Here is a 19,238-nt window from a genome sequence, read left to right as displayed (position 1 = left end):
ACAATTTTTAAAATAATAATAATACTATGATCAACTAATTAAGACCTCTTCTCACACTACCCCTACCCATAAAACTCGGCAAACTCCAACCACCCTCTCCATCGATGCGTCTCTAATGGAGCCCAAGAAAGCCAGTATAATCGCCGCCGCATCCACCACCACCCTCCTCATCCAACTAATAGTCCTGTTTCTCTCCCTCGGCGCAACCAAGACCTTCGCCGCCGTCGCCGCCGTCGACGTCGCGCTAATCGTCGCTATATTCATCTGGGTCTTGTCCCTCTACGCCGGCGCTGACCGGCGAAGGCTATCCATGGCGAGGAGATCCGCTATAGAAGGGGAGCAATTCCGAGTCGAGTATAGCTTCCTCCGGAAAGTGGCCAAGGTGCCGACTAAGTTCCGGTACGAAGTGCTCGCCGCCGCCACCGATGATTTCAAGGCGTTGATAGGCCGCGGCTCCTCGGCCTCGGTGTTTAAGGGGATTCTTGACGACGGCACCGCCGTCGCGGTGAAGCAGATTAATAGCGAGTTACACGGCGAGCGCGAGTTCCGCGCCGAGGTCACGGCGGTCGCGAGCATCCACCATGTTAATCTCATTCGCCTCCTCGGCTATTGCGTCCTCCCCAACGGCGGCCCACGGTACGTTCTTCATTTATCACCATAAAAACGAAAATTTGTGGCGTTTTTTTAAATTAAAAAATATATAAATTGATATAGTTTTATAGCTCATTTTCAGATACACATTTTTTTTAATACCTCTAGTTATTTGATATCACTTTTTTATTTTCTTTCTTTTGAAATAAAAGTAAAATAATTCCTAGAATATCTAAATAAAATTTAAGGTGTTATGACAAATAAAAATAAATAAAGACGTCTATATGAAAAAAAAAAAAAAAAAAAAGACAATACTTCAAGGGTGCTTATCCCAGAAAAAAAAAATCTGAAAAAGTTAATGAAATTGGATAATCACCATTCTTTATTCTAAATTTTTTTAAAGAAAAATGACGAAATTTGATTAAGACCCCTTAAGCTTGTTTTCTCTAGCAATAGCAACGATGCTTTGAATACTAATAACTCAATTTGAAGTACTTAAAATAATGATATCGAAAACAGAAGAAGACCAAAATGGTTCACTAAAATGGATAAATGAGTTAAATTATTTATATTTAGAGAATCTAGATAGAAAAATTGATGCAAATTAACGATACCAACAGCTATCTCGTCTACGAGTTCATCGAGAACGGCTCGCTGGACGCCTGGATCTTCCCAAGGAAAGATCCCCGCGCCGCCGGCGAATCCGGGGCCCGATGCCTCCCGTGGCACCTGCGTCGCCGCGTCGCCGTCGACGTGGCTAAGGCTCTCGCCTACCTCCACCACGGCTGCCGCCACCGCGTCCTGCACCTCGACATCAAGCCGGAGAACATCCTCCTCGACGAGTGCTTCCGCGCCGTCGTCGCCGACTTCGGCCTCTCCAAGCTCATGGGCCGCGACGAAAGCCGAGTCCTAACCACCGTGCGAGGAACCAGAGGCTACTTAGCTCCGGAATGGCTCATCGAGACTGGGATTTCCGAGAAGTCAGACATCTACAGCTACGGCATGGTGCTGTTAGAATTAGTCTCCGGCCGTCGAAACGTCCAGATGAGTGCTAATAGGAAGTGGTCCTATTTCCCAAAGATCGCGACCGAGATGGTTAAATTAGGGAGGATTACGGAGGTGGTGGATGAGAGATTATTCAACAACGGCGGAGGAGTGGATGAGATGGAGGCGAGGAATTTGGTGTACGTAGCGTTGTGGTGCATACAAGAGAAGGCAAAATCCCGGCCGTCGATGGAGAGGGTGGTGGACATGCTCGAAGGAAGGATGGCCGTCGATTTGCCGCCGGAGCCGGACATGGTTATATTGGACCTCTTGGGTAATGAGAACGTAGAGGCGAATGCGAGCGACGGGGCTGCGACGAGATTGCTGCAGTTGGACACCAACGAGATTACCAGCTCCTCCACCGGCACGTTTGACGTGTCCATCTTATCGGGTCGGTAGGACAATTATATTTAGATTTTATGGCAGCTAATTTACACTTTCACCCTTCTTTTTAAAAAAAAAAAAAATCTTTTCCTATGGTCTAATACGACTTTCCATTTTAAAATAAAATTAAATACACTTTACCCCCTCTATTTTGGACAAATGTCAATTTAATCCTCTAAACTTACGTTTTAAAACTGTTTTAAGCTTTCGTCCAAAGTAAACAAAGATTGATGCCTTTTTATTCGAATAAAAATCACATTTATTCTTATAAACTTTTATTGAAGTCTGGTTAACTTAAGTTGTTTCCTCACATTATAATATTTTACCCTTTATTTAACCCCAAAAATTAAAACTGTATAATTTGCACCTTTATAGAGGGTAAAATATACTATAATGTTTTAGATGATCCCTATAAGATGTAAATGATACTGAATTATAGTTGGAGGGTAAATTTGTAATCTAGTATTGTACTGGGACATCCTGGTTCAAAAAGTGAGATACTGCTTTCAATTATATTCTCAAGGAACCTCTCCCACTTAATTAATAAGGACTATTTTGATTAAATCTTGACTTTTTTGTTACTAAATTGCTCTTGTTTCCCATATTATAGCTAGGGGTGTAAACGAGCCGAGCCTGAGCGAGCCGGCTCTGGCTCAGGCTCGGCTCGAAATTACTTTCGAGCCTCATAATGTTGCTCAGGCTTGGCTCAGCTCAACTCGAGCCGAGCCTAACAGAGCCCGAGCAAAGCTCGGGCTCGATTAGAGGATGAGGCGGTTGCGGTGTGGGCGGTGGTGACATGGACAGCGGCTTGCCGAAGGAGTCGGAGACGGATGGAGGAGGAGGCGATGACGAGGAGATAGTGAATGAAAGAGGAGGAGGAAGCCGACGGAGTGGACGAGGAGGAAGCCAACGGGGGAGGAGGAGGAGGCCGATGAAGAGGAAGGCGTGGCGCCGTGGTGGTGGCTTGCCGTCGTTGCCGATGGAAGCCGACGAGGAGGAAAGAGGTGGTGGCGCGTGGGGTGAGGATGGGGTGGGCGGGAGAATTGATAATGGGGAAGGTGATGTGATGAGCAAGGTGAAGTGATTAATGAGGGTGGGGTAGGTGAGGGTGATGAATGTTGAATGTGTTACATGGGTGAGGATGGGTTAGTGAGGGACCCGTGGCAATATTTCTTTATGCCGTGTCCTTAGTTATAGGGAGTCAGGCTATCGAGCCTATCGAGCCGAGCCTGAGCGAGCCGGCTCTAGCTCAGGCTTGGCTCGATATTAATTTCGAGCCTATTATGATGGCTCGGGCTCGGCTCAGCTCTGATCGAGCCGAGCCAAACTCGAGCTTCACCCGAGCTGCTCGTCAAGCCTGACAACCTTAATTATAGCAGAACCTCCCAAAGGATATTTGAGTCAATATACGAAATATGACCTCTAAAGAAAAACCCAAAAGTGGTGTTTTGTTAGAACGTTGTAAAAAAGAGGTGCCTTTTTGCAAATATTTAAAACAAAATTAATAGCCATTTTCTAATAAACCAACTGGTTTAACAGCATTATTAGGCATCCAGACTGTTGGAAATTCCTGCAGTAGGAGTAGGGCCTGCAAATGATCTTCTGAAACAGAGAAGAAGTCATTGTTTCAGAAGTCAAGTGGATTGAAGTCAATACTCCTATTTATTTTTTTCTCATATATAATCAAACTAAAAGAGATTGAGGAATGAGAGCAGGTTAGAGCACAAGGATCTAAATAAGAATCAGATAGAAGTCAAAGGACTTGCTCATTAACTATTCTATTAAAAGAACAATAAATCTCACATCATATTAATGTCATAAATCAATATGAGGATAAAATTAAATTCCCAAAGAAGATATTTTAAAGGATAAAGAATTTATCAAACCTCCCAAGGAAAACTACATTTCTTTTGTAATTTATTATCTACTTTCACTCTATTTATTTCCATCCTAATATCTCTTATAAATTTAATAGATAGATAGATAGATAGATAGATAGATAAATTAGATAACTATTTTAATTCTAACTTATATCACTTTCTTTCCTCTAAAATAAGGATAAAATCGGCCTCAGAATGACTATTTTAATTAAAAAAATTAAAATTAAGTTTTACATTGTTGAAGTTTGATTGGATCAATATGCACACAAAAATAAATAAATAAATAATGAGATATATATCATGTAATTATCCCCTATATTTTAGAGTATAATCAAACGTTAATTTCGGTTAAACTATATTTCATTCGGCAAAGCGAATAAAGAATAATATTCAATCAGAAAAAGGGAAGGAATAAGGGTGATGGTGCTGCTCTCAATCCCATGGCCAATTACGACATGCACAAATTGATTCCAGGCACAATTATGATGTGGATGACTAGATTCTACCTACATTAATTTCTTCCAGAAATTAATTAGTTGTTCTTGAGCTTGAATTATGTCGTGGATGACTAGATTCTACCTATGTTAATTTCTTCCAGAAATTAATTAGTTGTTCTTGAGCTTGAGCATGACTGATGCGACTAGAAAAATAGGACTAATATGAATTTTTAAATTAAGATTCAAATGCTCATAATATTATTTATCACTGAATCATGCCTTATTTTAAACTTAATTTAATTCAAACTTAATCAAGATCCAATTAAACTTAAATTAACTCTAATTTGGAATTACTCATTAATCTATTTATATAGACTCGAGCTTAAAATTAAAATGATTTCAATTCAAACTTACCATATTCTTCCGTTTCTTTTCAATTTATTATCCAAGAATTAGAGGGAAGAATATTTCATTAGATTCAAAACTAGAATTTTGAAATTTCTAATATTCTCTATCTCACGCGGAGTGACGTGGACGTTTCAACTTATGATTAGACTTTGTTTCGGCTTTTTATTATTTATTTATTTATTTTATTTTATTTTTAGAAACAGTCCGTGGACTTTGTTTCAGCTTCATATGGAAGGGTATTGTTTCTGACGAATAAATTAAACATATAAAGCGGCAGAATAATGCTATTTATATATATTTTTTTAAAACTGATTAAAAAAAATACCTATTACATTTTATTTTTATTTTTATTTTTATTCCATACCTAATGGTTACTTATTATTTGATCGTAACATTTAAATTTAATCATAAAAAACATCGCAATATTAGTTTCTCTATAACCGTAGAATAAAATAATTAAAATGCTCTTGTTACTAAGTCAAAAAAAAAATTAAAATTTTTAATTTTTAATTTTAAAAATAATATTTATTTTGACTAATTGTTGTAAGGTTAAGTTTAACTCAGAATGTTGTTGATGTTTAAATTTCTAATAAAGTATGCGTAAATGATAATAAAAATAGAATGCATTTTCTTATATTTTTGTTAATAAAATATTAATCCAAAGCTAGAAGAAGAAGTTTCTTGGATTCTTTTTTTACTTCATTAGTGTCCAAAATAAAAACTGCAGCAATGGAAAAGGGAAGCATATTGGAGTACAAATAAATATCCAACAACCGCATGCATATTTAAAAGCTTCTCAACTTGCTTCTTAAATGATTCTTTTGTACAATATATAGTTGTTCACTATTTCCTTTAAATCATCATCTCGCTTTACTTTCTCTCTACTTCTGCTGCTGCTGCCAATGAGGTTAGACAAATATTCTCATTGACTTCATCAAGCTCAGTTGTCAAAGGATAGAGAGGTATACTAATCCATAGCTTGTAATCCACTCAATTCTCCAGTCCCTTTCCATGTAAAAAAGAAATCATATTCTCATGCAAGACACCTATGCCACTACATCATCTTCAACTCTTTTTAAAATTATCCAAGATAAAATAACCAGCCAGCTAATTTGCAAAAAGAAGGAAAGTCGAACATAGTTGTTGTAGTTCAGTGGTCCGATTCTATACTCCATAGCAAAAGATTGCATGATTTATAATAAATTTTCTCTTTGCTTTATGAGCTTTTTGTAGCATGACTCGTATGGATTTAACTTATTGTGATCTATTTCTTCGCCGAGTTATCTGAGTTAGGAAGGGCTCGATATAATTTTGTTTAGTTCTATGATTAACCTTAATTGAGAAAAGGAAAATTGATCTATTTGGAGAAGTATAGAAGCTTTACCAACTCAATAAAGATACTAATAATATATGTTAAAGTATCTCATGAGTGTAGTATGACTTAGAACCTTAAAGGCCCCACGCTCTCAAGCTAAGATACGGGCAAGTTGCTAAGCAAAACAATAAAAAAAGAGACATGATCCTATAAGTTGCAAATTATATAATAGTTGAGCTGCCCCCCGTAACCTCAATTCAACCGTTAGAAAATGAGAAAGGTGGAGTGCATAGGATTCTCATTGCATGAAGTGGAACCCACAGTTTAAGTTGGGTGCAAAGCTTTCCATTATTCTACCTAAGGAGGAGAGGGGAGTTTTTAGCTGTTTAGGTTTGACTCTAGATTTTTTTTTTTATTATTTCCCTTTTTAGTTCCTTTTAAATTTGCATCGTCGAGCAGGGATCAGCCCCCTAGCTAAACTCTGCATAAAAGAAGCTACAAGGAAAGGAGAAGAATTTTGAGAAAGTTCTCTTTTCCTTTCTTGGCAAGCTAATCAAGATTAGGAGTTCGTTATTAAGTAGTATAACTTACATTTCGTCCATGCTCATGATGAGAATTTAGTCAATGAATTCTGATGTTATCTCTTTCTACACTCTGTTGATGTATAACTTACCTTCGAACCCACTTCACAATCTCGCTGATATGTTACTTTCTTTGATAACACATAACAATTTAAGTTTTTAGATGAATTGATTATCTAATATAAAGTTAATTTTTCTGGAGGTCATGGTATATGTCCTTATGTGATATTGGAGGATGCGTTAAAGATATTATATGTGATATTGGAGGTTTGTTATCTATCATGAGTAGTAATCAAACTGCAAAATTTCTAACGCCAAAAATTGGAAATGGTTGATGGCCATGAGAGTTCAAAAGAAAATTAAAAATGTCATTTGCTGGGCTGTTGGTTCCTTCTCCACTGCCAGGAGGCATCTATTCCAGTACTACAATCCAAAGCATCACTACCTTTCTTAATTCCCCCCCACCATTTCTGTCTCATTGGCTCAAAGTCTCATGCATGGAAGTGAGTAATGTGCCCACAGATTCTCCACATTGAATAAAAGCCTCAGTGCTTTTCATCCTATCTTTATCTTTCCCTACTGGGGATGCTGCTTGTCCTCTTTTACACCCCTGGGTCTACTGTCTACAGGCCTTCCCTAGATCAGCTTGCAGTTGGTTCAAGTGTCACTGTAGTAGGATTCTGATTCATGGATCCTTGTTCATATTCCTCTAAATGAGTATAAATAGAGGTCAATTGGATGACTCTTAATAGCAAGAGAGCTGCAGTATCAGTTCTAACAAGGATTGGTTGCACGCCGCCAATATGAACTACGGGAGTAGCTCTTATTCTTCTGGTCTATTCCCTTCTCTATCACTTTGTCTATATTCTTCTGTCATAGATGTTTAAAAATGAAGACCAAGTTATGATCATCCTTCTTCTTCTTCTTCTTCTTCTTGTTAAGTTCAGTTTAGTGTACTGAAATGAATAAGAATGCAGGTTCTCGAAGTTCGAATAGGAGAGTTGAGTATGGAAGGACTCATGTGGTTAGGCCTAAGGGGAGACATCAAGCTACTATTGTGTGGCTTCATGGTTTAGGTGATAATGGAGCAAGGTAAGATATTTCTTTATTTTTGATTCAGTGGAGTTTCATTCAGCTAAGATATTTCTATGCAAGTTGCAAGCATATCCATCTTCATGGCCTCTACACTCTGAGATTAAATTTGCTTCGTTTACGATAAAGCTATGCAGATGGACCACTAAAGATTCTGAAATTTGTTCCTTAGTATTGCTGTTGTTATCACTTTATTCCATTCTTTACTGAAAATGATTAAAATTGTCTCTAGGTTTCTTCTTTTCCCCTGCACATATTCCTAGTATTGCTTTATTCATGTGCTTAATAACTGTCCTTCTTGCTACCTAATCATCTACTAAATGTTGGTTAGCGTTCTACTTTTTGATGCAACAGAAGTGGATTAAAGTTGCGAAGAATGTCAATGACTAGTTCGGAGTTCATAGTGGATCATGTGCTGACATATTAGTACTATGTACATTTCATGCAAGATTCTATTCTGATTAATCTGATAGTGTCAACATAAAGTTAACTGAAACTGTTCTCTTAATGTCCTTTTTTTATGAATTCATCTCATGTTTAACGGCTCGGCTCGCGTTAACTATGACTACATTCTATTCTATTGGATTTAAGTCTCTGTCTTGCTTGTACCTTAAACTGTTGCCTCACATTTTTAACATTTTTTCTTTTCTCTTTTTGCTACTTTCAGCTGGTCTCAGCTCTTGGATTCCCTTCCACTTCCAAATGTAATCACCAAGTCTAGTTTCTTATCTTGGTTCTCTTTTTTTTTTTTCCTTCTAGTTGAGAAAATTTCAGGCTTACTTAAATCTATGTGCAGATTAAATGGATATGTCCCACTGCTCCAACTAGACCTGTGGCAGCTTTTGGTGGATTCCCTTGCACTGCATGTAAGCTTTTAATTTGTGGCTGATAACTATGAAGCATAACACTAAATATTCCACACCTCTCAATCTTTATCTTCCTTGAATAGGGTTTGATGTTGGGGACTTCTCACTGGATGGTCATGATGATGTTGAAGGGTTGGATGCTTCAGCTGCACACGTTGCAAATTTATTGTCATCTGAGCCTTCTGATGGTAATTTTAGAAGGAAGCAGTATGTGTTATTATTATTTTAGTTAGCCTCTTAATAACTACGACAAACATTTGTTTTCCTAGATATAACACAAACATTGTCTTGTAAGACATCATTTCTGTTAGAGTAATGCATTTGTATGTTGTTTAGTAGATGAAAAGGATTTCCAATTAAAATATGGATATGCACATTGGATGAGAAACATTAACTTGAAGAAACAAAATTGTTACAGTAAAACTCGGCATTGGTGGATTCAGTATGGGTGCTGCTACTGCACTCTACTCTGCTACTTGCTGCTCACAAGGGAAATTTGGAAGTGGTAGTCCATACCCAATAAACCTCAGTGCAATTATTGGTTTAAGTGGCTGGCTTCCCTGTTCAAGGTCTGCATTCTTATGTTATCACTCTTATCTTTCAACTATTTGCATAATTCCGTCGAAGATAATTTCAGCAGTATGTCGTCTCTCGTTGTTTAGGAGCTTGAGGAGCAAGATGGAAAATTCACAGATCGGAGTGAGACGAGCTGCGAGCTTACCACTTTTGCTTTGCCATGGAAGAGGTGCTCATATAGTCCTGCAAGCTCTTTATAACACTAGTCTAGCTGCTAAATATGAGACAGCCACTTTTGATAGAACATTAGTTTTATGTAATTATCAATAAAAATTAAAAAAAAATTCTTGGCCTTGTATGCTGATATTACCTTTCTTTCTGTTTATATTGAGCAGGGGATGAGGTTGTCCCTTACAGAACTGGTGAAAGATCAGCTGAGATACTAAGATATTCTGGGTTTTCGGTTCTCAATTTCAAATCCTACAGTGGGTATGAATTTATTTAGCTTAGCAATCTCTTTCCAAAATCTAGGAAAATTTTGATACTGAAGTGTCTATGAACAATGCAGACAAGGGCACTATACTGTTCCTGAAGAGATGGAAGATGTCTGCAGGTGGCTTACTGCAAGGTTAGGGCTCGATAGGTCGCGCTCTTAATACAGGAACAAGCTTTAAATATCGAGTATTGAGAAATATTAACTTCTACAGATAAGAGTAATATATGAATGAGAAAATATAATTGCTTGTGGTCTTACAGTAGCTTCTGGTTTTCTAGTCTTCATTTTCGGCCTTTTAGGTGTGTTTGTTCTTATCGCTGGTTTGGAGCTTGTCAAGAGTTGTAATTGATGCCTTGTTGCATCTAGTCCTTCATAAGTATGTTACTTTTGCAGCAATCGAAGGTATTGATATAGAATTTGCCTGTGCCTGATTTGTATTGGAATCTTTGTTATACTTCAGTCATCTATCCACCATGCATTTTGTTGTTAGAAACAGAGCAAAAGAAGAGAATAGGCAATCTTGCAAGTAGCATTGATCAGAGATGCAGCATGATCATGTACTTAAAGCCCAGGAATACCGATTTGAGTAGCCATTCATCCATCCCTTGTTAAGATTGTTACTACATGCGTAACAAGTAGTTTCAAAGTGTGAACTTCCAATGCAGGATAAATAGTTCAATTCACTGCCTGGCACCTGCATGGCATGAATGACTAAAGGCGATCACCAGTGAGAGATACGCAAAATGCAACAGTATAAAACAGCCCAATCTATAGTAAGAAAACCATCTACATGTAACTGTTAGACAGGAAGAGCTAAGAATATCAGTTGCCGCAAATTTTTTTTTTTGGGGGGGTTCTCTTCAACATTGATTTTCACAACTTCACATAGGCAGAATCTCCTGCCTGCACAACAACTAGATCTTTGTGATCTTATCGCAAAGCAGTAGCCCTCACAGCATTAGAACACAATGGATATAAGAAACAAAGAATACCAACAATGTAATCAAACGAAGAGGGCTACATGAAGAAACAGCTGCTCAGCCTTCCAAGAATTCATCAAGGAAATGCCTTCACATCACATCTCGTCCTCCTCGTCATTTTCTGGCCTCTCTAACTATCATTTCCGCCTTCACTAGCCCTGCTGAAGCTACCAGGAGCATCTTCACTTATTGCATTGTCGTCTCCATCATTGTCACCAGGGCTACTACTGTTATTGCTTGCTCCATCAGTAGAGTCGAGCTCACTAAGGGTCTCTCCCCAAAGAATCATCCCTCTTCTACTGCGCCTTGGCAAACCCCTCAAGGAGCTTCTTGTGTAACGTAGAGCCGACCGTGCCATACCAGTAACTCCTTGTATGACCAAAAACACTGTCACAGAGGGGAATGCATAAACCCTGCCCCTTGACTCTTCCTCATTCTCACTGACACCAAATCCATCATCATCCCCACTAACTCCTGATCGGAACATGCTGAACAAATCCCCAAGATCACGCTGTTGCTCCATCCTCCGCCAATCCCGTTGTCTTTCAGGATCCACTTCTGATGGCCGCTCAGATGGGTGCTCCTTCCTTGCGTGCTTCCTTAGTTCGCCATACGCTCCGGTGAAAGAACACGACTCCTTAGAGCAGCTACGAGCTTTGGAATTCATATAACAGCGAGCAGCCTCCTCCACTGTCCAGCCAGTAACTAGCCCACGGCAAAGAGGGCATGATAAGTCACTTTTCTGCTGAGCCTCATCATTGCCTTCAGATTGTTTTGATGCTGCAAAGGCCTTACGGTACTGGTCAAGGCAATTAGAATGACGATAGCTTGTATCACACATGAAAGGGCGACAACCTTTGTCACGGGAAGAACACAGAAGAAGAACAGCATTGTGCGGGTGCTCCATGCACACAGGACAACGAACCTCCTCCCATTTTTTAGCATCCTTGTCTGCCACAGCAAACTCAGGTGTGCTCCCTGGGTGAGAAGAACTCCTATTTGTGCTTGAGGAACTACAAGGGTAAGGTGATGCACGAGAACATCGTTCAAAGGACACAGAGCGAGCCCTCCTATCCTTCGGCATATTACTCAATAAAATAAGAACACAACAAACTAAAAAAGTTTTATATATAGTACAAAGGAAGCAAGTTGAATGTTGAATGGGATCGAATGAATGTCTGTCGAAACTCCAAATTCTGAAGTCACATAAAAAGCATATTTCAGTGAAATCATAAATCAGTATTACCCAAGAGAAAAATTTAGGATAAAGCAGTACCGAAATCATAGGATTAAAAAAAGAAAGAAAGAAATTTCATCTGCTTCCGTCTATAAGATAATAATCTAGAGTTGATATCGACCGAACCCCTTTGAAATTCCATCGCTATGAATACAAGATTGAACTAAAACATTCATCATTATATCTTGATGTCCAGGTGCATGATGCAAGATTCAGAAACCAACAAGTATACAGCCATTATGATCCAGCAAATGGCACATCAGGTTTCAAGATAATTATTAAAAAAGGTCCTTTAATTTTCAAAAGAAGCTGATCCATACACTGAAACCCAACATATGGAACAATAATTTGAGGCTCAGGCCAAGTAGAATCTACTCCACGCCCAAGCCAAGAAGTCAAACCCATACTTCAAAGAGAATCCACCGTCTAATAAGAACATCTACATCAGGAGACCAACACCATCCCCTCAACAAGAATCGGGGAGACCCTACTTCCCCCTCGGGGAAGCCTAACCTACGCGCAAAGATCTGAAAAGGCGGCGCCGATCTGCTCATAAAACCAGATCAAGACGGCGGAGAGGATTCGATTTCGCGATAGAGATTTTACCGAGTGTGTCCTTCTCGAATCTGAGCTCGGGCGGCGGCGATCTGATCCGACTGTGGTCCAGGGGAGACTTCTCGGAGCCGGCAGAGAGAAAGAGGAGAGGAAGAAGGGGAAAGAAGCCCTAATTTTGCGGGAAAAAGGAAAGGCAGAAGAAACCCGACCGATGAGGTAGGGAGGCGAGAGCGGTTTAAATATCGGAGTCTGCGATGACGTGGCGTATGGCGTGGGTGGCTAGGGCTCTTCCCAATTCAAACGGCGTCTGCAGATGCTGCACTCGGTAGTCATTTGTGACCACGTTCGTTCCTATGGTCCCCCACAGAATCAATGGTGGATGATGCACCCACCGTCCTCAATAAATTTAAAAGGAGCTTTACAAATTGCCCCCCGCATTTATGTCCATTATTATTTACATCCTTTTCCTTCAGGATCTTCCTAGAACAACATCACAATCATTAAAATATATTAAAATATATTAAAATATATTAAAGAGAAGAGTATCTTTTATCTCCACCAAATATATTCTCCAAACTTAGCTCAGTTTACTCTGTCTTCCCCCCACCCACCAATTCAAACATAATCAATTCTTAAACATCATAAACATGACACTGCTCCAATTCTGAAGTCCACTACTACTACATCTGGTTTCTGCTCGACTTACCAACCCCTGAACCCATCAGAAACAACTGAATGCAGCATATAAAGCTCAAGAGTTAAGCTATCAGTAACTTTGTTATTTAATTGTTACATTCTCAGTTGTACTTATATATATACACCACATTGTCTATACTTACATCTTCCATGCACTATGCACCAACACGACCTACTTTGGCATCCGGTTCTCTCTAGTGTGCTAATATAGACTTTTGCCTTCCAAAGCTCTGAATGAAACAACAACCTTCTATATACTACCTAAGTATGTACATGCAGCATTTTCCACATAGAAGCCGGAAATTTTATTGCGGGTTTGGAGGGCGGCTATTGGCAGCCGAGAGTCGAGATCCCCACTCTAGCAGTTCCTTGCTTGTATCGTGCTTGTCTAGCAGAGCCTCGATAAAGCATAAGCTGTCCCTGTGCTCTCCAGTCGCGGTCTCGATGGCCTCTAGCAATTCCTCCTCGGTACGTACCTGCATTTGTTTTCGATGCAAGATTTGTCATTTTCATGAATAATATCCAGGTTAGTTTCATTGCTATGGATGGATTTGCGTGTTCACTTGCCTTGGAAGTCCAACATCTGCCCTCCCCATTGTGCACTGTGTCCACTACTGCAGTGTAGTTCCAGTTTTTGATCATATTGTAAGGGCCATCGTGGATCTCTACTTCAATGGTGTATCCACCATTATTGATGAGAAATATAATGCTATGTTGTTCGTAACGTATCATTGTGGAAACATCCTGTGCTGTCACCTACAAGAGAGGGGAAAATGAAGAATTCACTTGTAAAGGAGAATGGAGAGGAAGTTTACTCTTGAATAAAATTGCATTGCAAGAAACATCCTTTTGATACAAAATAAGCAGAGATCAATTATACCTGAAAACTTCCATCACCTATGCAAGCAATCACTCATTTATTTTTAGCAGCCTGAGCATATCCAAGCGTGGCACCTACCGACCATCCAATTGATCCATACTGCATCTGGAACTCAAATCTGGGTGGTAATTTCGTGTAAAGACTCCGGAAAAACAAAACAATGAACCTAGAGATTGAATATAATAGTGATACGTGCTAACTTCTTTTAGAATCACTCACCCACAATTCTCGGGTAATCGAAGCTTCTGACAATTGAACCAAGAGTCACCGGTCTCTGCTATTACTGCAGTGTCTCCACTGAGGATACCCTGAAATAAAGAGTAAACGTATTAAGAATCACAACACTATCACAGGATACTCTTTAGGTTGAGCCACAATTTTAGTGATTCATCCATGATGGAATAAATGACAAATAATAACTCAATCAGACAAGTACCGAAAGTGAAGTGAACAAATGAATCAGATAAAAGGTTTAAACATTGACTTAAAAGAGTCACAGGTGGATGTAGCAAAGCTTTGCTTGGATGTGCTTGAAAAGGATTGTTAGCCCTTAGAGGTTCATTACTCTCGCGCGTGACAGGAACACTCGGGGGAACAAAAATCCGCCGATAGTTCTCCAAAGCTGTAGAATTCCTCTTAATTTTCTTCGCCAGAGCAGACAAGAAATCTGCCATGAAAACACAACCAAATGATGGCCCATTGCCGACCGTCACTCGATCGGGCTTCGCAATCACTGCTCTCTCTTTCTTCACCAGCAGAGAATAACCAACAGAGCTGTAGTCATTAAAGACTGGGCCAGCAAACAAATAAGCATCAGCAGACTCAACAATCTCCCCACAGAAATTGGAGCTAATGACACCCCAATATGTTCCGATGAATTGAGGATGGTTCTCTGGGACTAATCCCTTCCCTGATGGCATCACAGCTACTGGGTATCCACTTGCGTTGGCTAATTCCATGAAGGCTTTTTGAGCTTTGGCAACCCTCAGTTTAGGTCCTATCACTAGAATTGGCTTTGTAGCTTTGTTAAGAAACTTTGCAGTTGCTTCCACAGCAGCCTCTAGTCCCATTTGATTGCTCACCCTGAGAAAATTTCACATTAACAACCTCGAATTGTTGGGAATCTGCATCAAAAGTAAAGATGATCACTTACTTAGGAGCAAGAAAGTAAGGAACTGGATCGGTAAAAAAGGTCGGGTGTGGAATCCCAGGCAAATTACAGCTAACGCTGATGTACACCGGCTTGCTCTCCTTCAACGCCGTCGAGATCGCCGTATCAATCAACTCATGCGCATCTTCCAAATTATTCACCACCGCCTAAGAAAACCCACCAAATCGGTCTTATCTCAAACTAGAAAGGAATGAAATCGAAACCTTTGATTACCTGGAAGCAAGTAACAGTTTGGAAGCATCTGAGCTCCTGGGAGAAATCGGGCAAGCCGATGGTGTGATGGAGGATCCGATTCGTGCCGTAGTCGTTGGAATTGGGACCGCCAACGAGGCAGATGACGGGGAGGTCCTCGCTGTAGGCGCCGGCGATTGCGTTGATGACGCTGAGGCCGCCGACGGCGAAGGTGACGGCGCAGGTGCCGACCCCGGCGGCGCGGGCGTAGCCGTCGGCGGCGTAGCCCGCGTTGAGCTCGTTGCAGCATCCGACGAGGGTGAGATCGGGGTCGGCGACGAGGTAGTCGAGGAGGATGAGGTTGAAGTCACCGGCGACGGCGAAGACGTGGCGGGCGCCCACCTGGACGAGCCGGCGCGCCAGGTACCGGCCGAGGGTGGCGGACGCGTGGATTCGACCGCCTCCTTCCATTTTTTTCTTTTTTTCTTTTCGCTCTTCTCGACACTTCCGAGGGGTGGTCGTGGAAAGGGAGAAGGGAATGCCGAGCGATGTAGAAGATGATACGAGAAGATTTGGATGTGTGGGATTGTGACAGGAGCTACGTGAACAAGTGTTTGCCGCTCTAGATATAAGTTTTCAACAAAGTTATTTATTTATTTATTTATAAATTGAGCTTTATTTAGCCTGGGGCCTGGGGGTATAAATGTGGTAAATTGCTTGTTTAATCCAGCCGAACTGCGCATCGAATTGATTAATTTTAATTTGAGCCCATTTCAAATTGTTTAATAAGTGAATTTAAATCTTATTTAATTATATATGACTTGAGTCTTACATAGAGCTAACTTTGAAATTTTAAGACATATTCAATTAATTAAATTTGGCTCTTTGTTAAATACCAGCAGAGTTTGACTGAGAATTATTGAGCCGAGCTTGTGTCAACGGCACAATAGAGTACTCTCAAATTGAGTTCTCTTTGTTCGTGAATAGCAACCCAGGATAAGCTCTCATGAATTACTTAAAATTTTTATAGAGGAACGTCTGAGCTTGTATACGTTTACCTTGATCCTAATAGAGTTTGATTAAATGATTAAGGTACAAATTTATAACATGACAAAATACTTAAGATTGAATTAATCAGAGTGTGCTCTTCCACAGATACGAGTACAGGCAAGTGACCATTCTCTTTATCCAGAGATGACATAATGGAATTCTTAGCAGGAGTTGACCAAGGATAGTGGTCTAGTGGATAACTTGGCAAGCTGGGTAAGAATGTAGATATAGACATCGCAGATCTCATTCATAATAAAGATGCGTCAATTTTCCCCAATAAATCAACAATTAATGCAGTTGAAATCGAAGAGCCTATCTGGATAGCCCAAAGTCCTATAGAGAGAATTAAGAGAAATCTTAAATAGAGTCTGCCCCAGTGCTGACTCCAGTACATGATAGTCCTTTGGCCTAGCTTCCGATCCCTTCCCTCGCTCTATTCACCGCTGTCCACTGCCATCTTCAGGATTCAATCAAAATCGAGAGGAAGCTAAAGCTAGACAACCAGTTAAGCACGAGTGGTATGGGGTTTTTTTTTCTTATTAGGATTTGCATTCAATTAATAAAGTTATCTGCCCGTTGGCTATACATCACAAAGAAAGGTCTGACTTTTTTCCTGCACATTCCATCTCTCACTTTCCCTTCCCCATCTCACTCTCTTCTTTCAACCTCCAAGATGCAGAAAGGCCGAAAGTACTTGTAAAGAAGTGAATCCAAATTGAGAAAAAGATGAATGAGAGGTTCCCTATTTCTTTCGCAAACTATTCCAAATTCATTTTTTTTTTCTCAGAAACGCCTTCTGCCTTCTATAATTTTCATCCAATATTATTCTAGTCTTCTAGATCGACCAACACTCTTTACATTTATCCACCTTCGAGTATAGCATTCAAACCCACAAGTGAAAAAGGTTCAACATCTGAGATCAAAGTTGATGGAGAGAAAGCAATATGACTTTTATCTTGCAAACATCTTTTATACCACCGTAGAGGATGCAAACAATTCATACCCAATTCGACCGACAATTTCTCAATCGACAAACAATTATCATACAGGAAAGAGTACAGTAAGGAATATAATTATGTAAAGACTCTTATCCAGCAAAAATTGGACACATTTCTAGTGTGCCATAAAACTCCCCTTTGTTTCCATTCTCCTACAATTAATGATGAGGGAATTCTTCTAACTAAAATTTCAACTATTCAGTAGTACTATCAGCCAGACAAACCAAAAAGAATCTTGCTTTCTTTGCACTTCAAAACAGCAGAAGTAAGAATCTAAAGGGAAATCAATCAAAATCTATAGACAGACATTGGAAACTAAACAAACTAGCAAGTGAAATTATGTCCTATACCGTCTCCTGCAACTTTTACTGGCTGCTCTCCTCGCTCGCCACCTTTCTTTCCTTGGTCAGGCTCTTATTGCAATCAACCACCAATCTCTCAAGCTCCCAAAGAGTCTCCGTATCCATGACATCCAAATCCACCTCGATCTGCTCGTTGTTCTGGACGAGCTGTGGGTTCCTCTTCCTGATGATCTCCACGATGCTCTCCAATTTCTCCGACAGAAGGATCTCCAGGTTGTTCATCAGCGTGTACTTCTGCTCAAACGTCATCTCGTCACTCTTCTGCACCTCCCCGGCCGTCGCCGTCTGCACCTCCGCCGCCGCCGCCGCCGCCGCCGGGGGACGGCTGGATTTGGCAAGTCGCGCCTTGACGGCCGACCACTGCTTCTCGAACATGTTCAACAGCTGCCTCGCGATTATGTGGACCTCGTGCGCCCTGTCGTTGTACGTCATGGCGTTGCGGAAGGTGAGGCGGACGTCGTGGGCGAACTCCGCCGGCGACGAGTACCGGTTCCTGTCGAGGCGGGTCTTGATGGTGCCGAGGTCCATGGGCTCCCTGATGACGGAGTAATAGTCGTACAAGCCGAGGCATTGGACGTCAACGGGTTCGTTGAAGATCCACGCGTACTTGTGCTTCATGAGCTTCCCGAGGATGACGGCGCAGTTCTTCAATGCAGGATCGCACACGCTGCCATCGGCATTAGCGTTGCCGTCTATCTTGGACTTTTTGTGGCTGGATGAGTCGGATGTGGGCCGCGCTCGCTTCTGCTTCCCCATTGCAATGGTTAGGGTTAGGATTAGGGGTTCGCTGACGAAGGGAAGGGAGAGGAACGCAGGAAGAAACCCTAAGACACGCGCCAATTAGGGTTTTGGATAGAGAAGAAGAAGAGAGGATCGGAGAGGACGACGATAGAATTGGATGGATTTGACGGCTCCGCACCGCGTTATTTGTAGAGTTCGGATCTCCGATACCAACCAGTACACGGAGAACGAGATCTGCGATTATTACCGTCCGATTGACATCGGACGTCTATTATTAATCCAATCGTAGGATCCGAAGTACTAATACAAGTAGGACCGCTAGAAATCTTAATTTGTTTAGTACGAAGGGAAAATAAACATTATACCTTTCTTTGGACTTATTATGTTATTAGGTTAAAATTAAGTTGATACGAAATTTGAAATTCCTTTTCCTTTCCAAAGTTGAATGTAGAGAAAATAAAAGGCTAGAGTTTCATAAGTCATGCAGAGCCCATGCCTAATTCTAACATCAAATACTACACATTATCATACAATTTGACTGAATTCACTGTAATTTATATAGTACAAATACAATCACAAAAAACAACACAAATAAATATCCTATGTTAAAATACTTTTATTATATACATATTATATAAATTATTACTACTAAATACATTGTAGTCTTATAACATTATAATGCTTCTTATATAAATTTAACTTTCAAAATATGATACTATTATCATATGTAGTTTTTAAATAAGAAGAGTTTGAGACAAGTAAAATTGTCATTTGCTGGAAGAGGAAA

The 19,238-nt window shown here is 40.3% G+C and overlaps 3 protein-coding genes and 1 pseudogene across 5 annotated transcripts; 1 reads left to right on the top strand and 3 right to left on the bottom strand.

Annotated features, from left to right (window-relative positions):
* The first annotated feature begins 65 nt into the window (after positions 1-65).
* On the top strand, positions 66-10,290 carry LOC140758536 (probable receptor-like protein kinase At5g20050). 2 transcript variants are annotated; one of them, XM_073094746.1, is made up of 10 exons: positions 66-636; positions 1,212-2,026; positions 7,618-7,732; positions 8,400-8,436; positions 8,529-8,598; positions 8,682-8,786; positions 9,017-9,167; positions 9,261-9,343; positions 9,510-9,603; positions 9,683-10,290. In XM_073094746.1, exons 1-10 carry the CDS (start codon positions 116-118, stop codon positions 9,768-9,770), a joined length of 2,079 nt encoding a protein of 692 aa, XP_072950847.1. In that variant the 5' UTR covers positions 66-115; the 3' UTR covers positions 9,771-10,290. The 2 variants fall into 2 exon arrangements, with proteins under 2 accessions (XP_072950847.1, XP_072950855.1); XM_073094754.1 differs by lacking the exons at positions 66-636; positions 1,212-2,026 and adding an exon at positions 7,292-7,474.
* A 134-nt stretch (positions 10,291-10,424) lies between these two features.
* On the bottom strand, positions 10,425-12,601 carry LOC140758548 (uncharacterized). Of its 2 annotated transcripts, none has more exons than XM_073094762.1 (2): positions 11,446-12,601; positions 10,425-11,370 (listed from the first exon to the last, which is right to left on the bottom strand). In XM_073094762.1, exons 1-2 carry the CDS (start codon positions 11,873-11,875, stop codon positions 10,721-10,723), a joined length of 1,080 nt encoding a protein of 359 aa, XP_072950863.1. In that variant the 5' UTR covers positions 11,876-12,601; the 3' UTR covers positions 10,425-10,720. The 2 variants fall into 2 exon arrangements, with proteins under 2 accessions (XP_072950863.1, XP_072950864.1); XM_073094763.1 differs by having other exon boundaries at positions 10,425-11,786; positions 12,434-12,600.
* Positions 12,602-13,161: 560 nt separating this feature from the next.
* Positions 13,162-15,804, bottom strand: LOC140763213 (pyruvate decarboxylase 1-like; annotated as a pseudogene).
* A 1,541-nt stretch (positions 15,805-17,345) lies between these two features.
* On the bottom strand, positions 17,346-18,684 carry LOC140780137 (transcription factor GTE3, chloroplastic-like). Its single transcript, XM_073125496.1, has one exon. The coding sequence runs from the start codon at positions 18,464-18,466 to the stop codon at positions 17,714-17,716; it is 753 nt and encodes a 250-aa protein (XP_072981597.1). The 5' UTR covers positions 18,467-18,684; the 3' UTR covers positions 17,346-17,713.
* Between the last annotated feature and the right edge of the window lie 554 nt (positions 18,685-19,238).

This window comes from Typha angustifolia, chromosome 1 (genome assembly GCF_048772165.1).
Source record: "Typha angustifolia cultivar Huaian chromosome 1, ASM4877216v1, whole genome shotgun sequence".
Taxonomy (NCBI): Eukaryota; Viridiplantae; Streptophyta; class Magnoliopsida; order Poales; family Typhaceae; genus Typha; species Typha angustifolia.
This window is presented reverse-complemented; position numbering and strand designations above follow the sequence as displayed.

What these genes read in the sequence shown, in the direction of transcription:
- LOC140758548 (XM_073094762.1), bottom strand. Translation starts at nt 11,875, where the DNA reads ATGATTTCGGTACTGCTTTATCCTAAATTTTTCTCTTGGGTAATACTG. An exon ending in GTGTTCTTCCCGTGACAAAG is followed by an intron (nt 11,371 to 11,445) that starts GTTGTCGCCCTT and finishes AGGCCTTTGCAG; the next exon opens with CATCAAAACAATCTGAAGGC.
- LOC140780137 (XM_073125496.1), bottom strand. Translation starts at nt 18,466, where the DNA reads ATGGGGAAGCAGAAGCGAGCGCGGCCCACATCCGACTCATCCAGCCAC.
- LOC140758536 (XM_073094746.1), top strand. Translation starts at nt 116, where the DNA reads ATGGAGCCCAAGAAAGCCAGTATAATCGCCGCCGCATCCACCACCACC. An exon ending in TGACGTGTCCATCTTATCGG is followed by an intron (nt 2,027 to 7,617) that starts GTCGGTAGGACA and finishes ATAAGAATGCAG; the next exon opens with GTTCTCGAAGTTCGAATAGG. An exon ending in GGCTGGCTTCCCTGTTCAAG is followed by an intron (nt 9,168 to 9,260) that starts GTCTGCATTCTT and finishes CTCGTTGTTTAG; the next exon opens with GAGCTTGAGGAGCAAGATGG.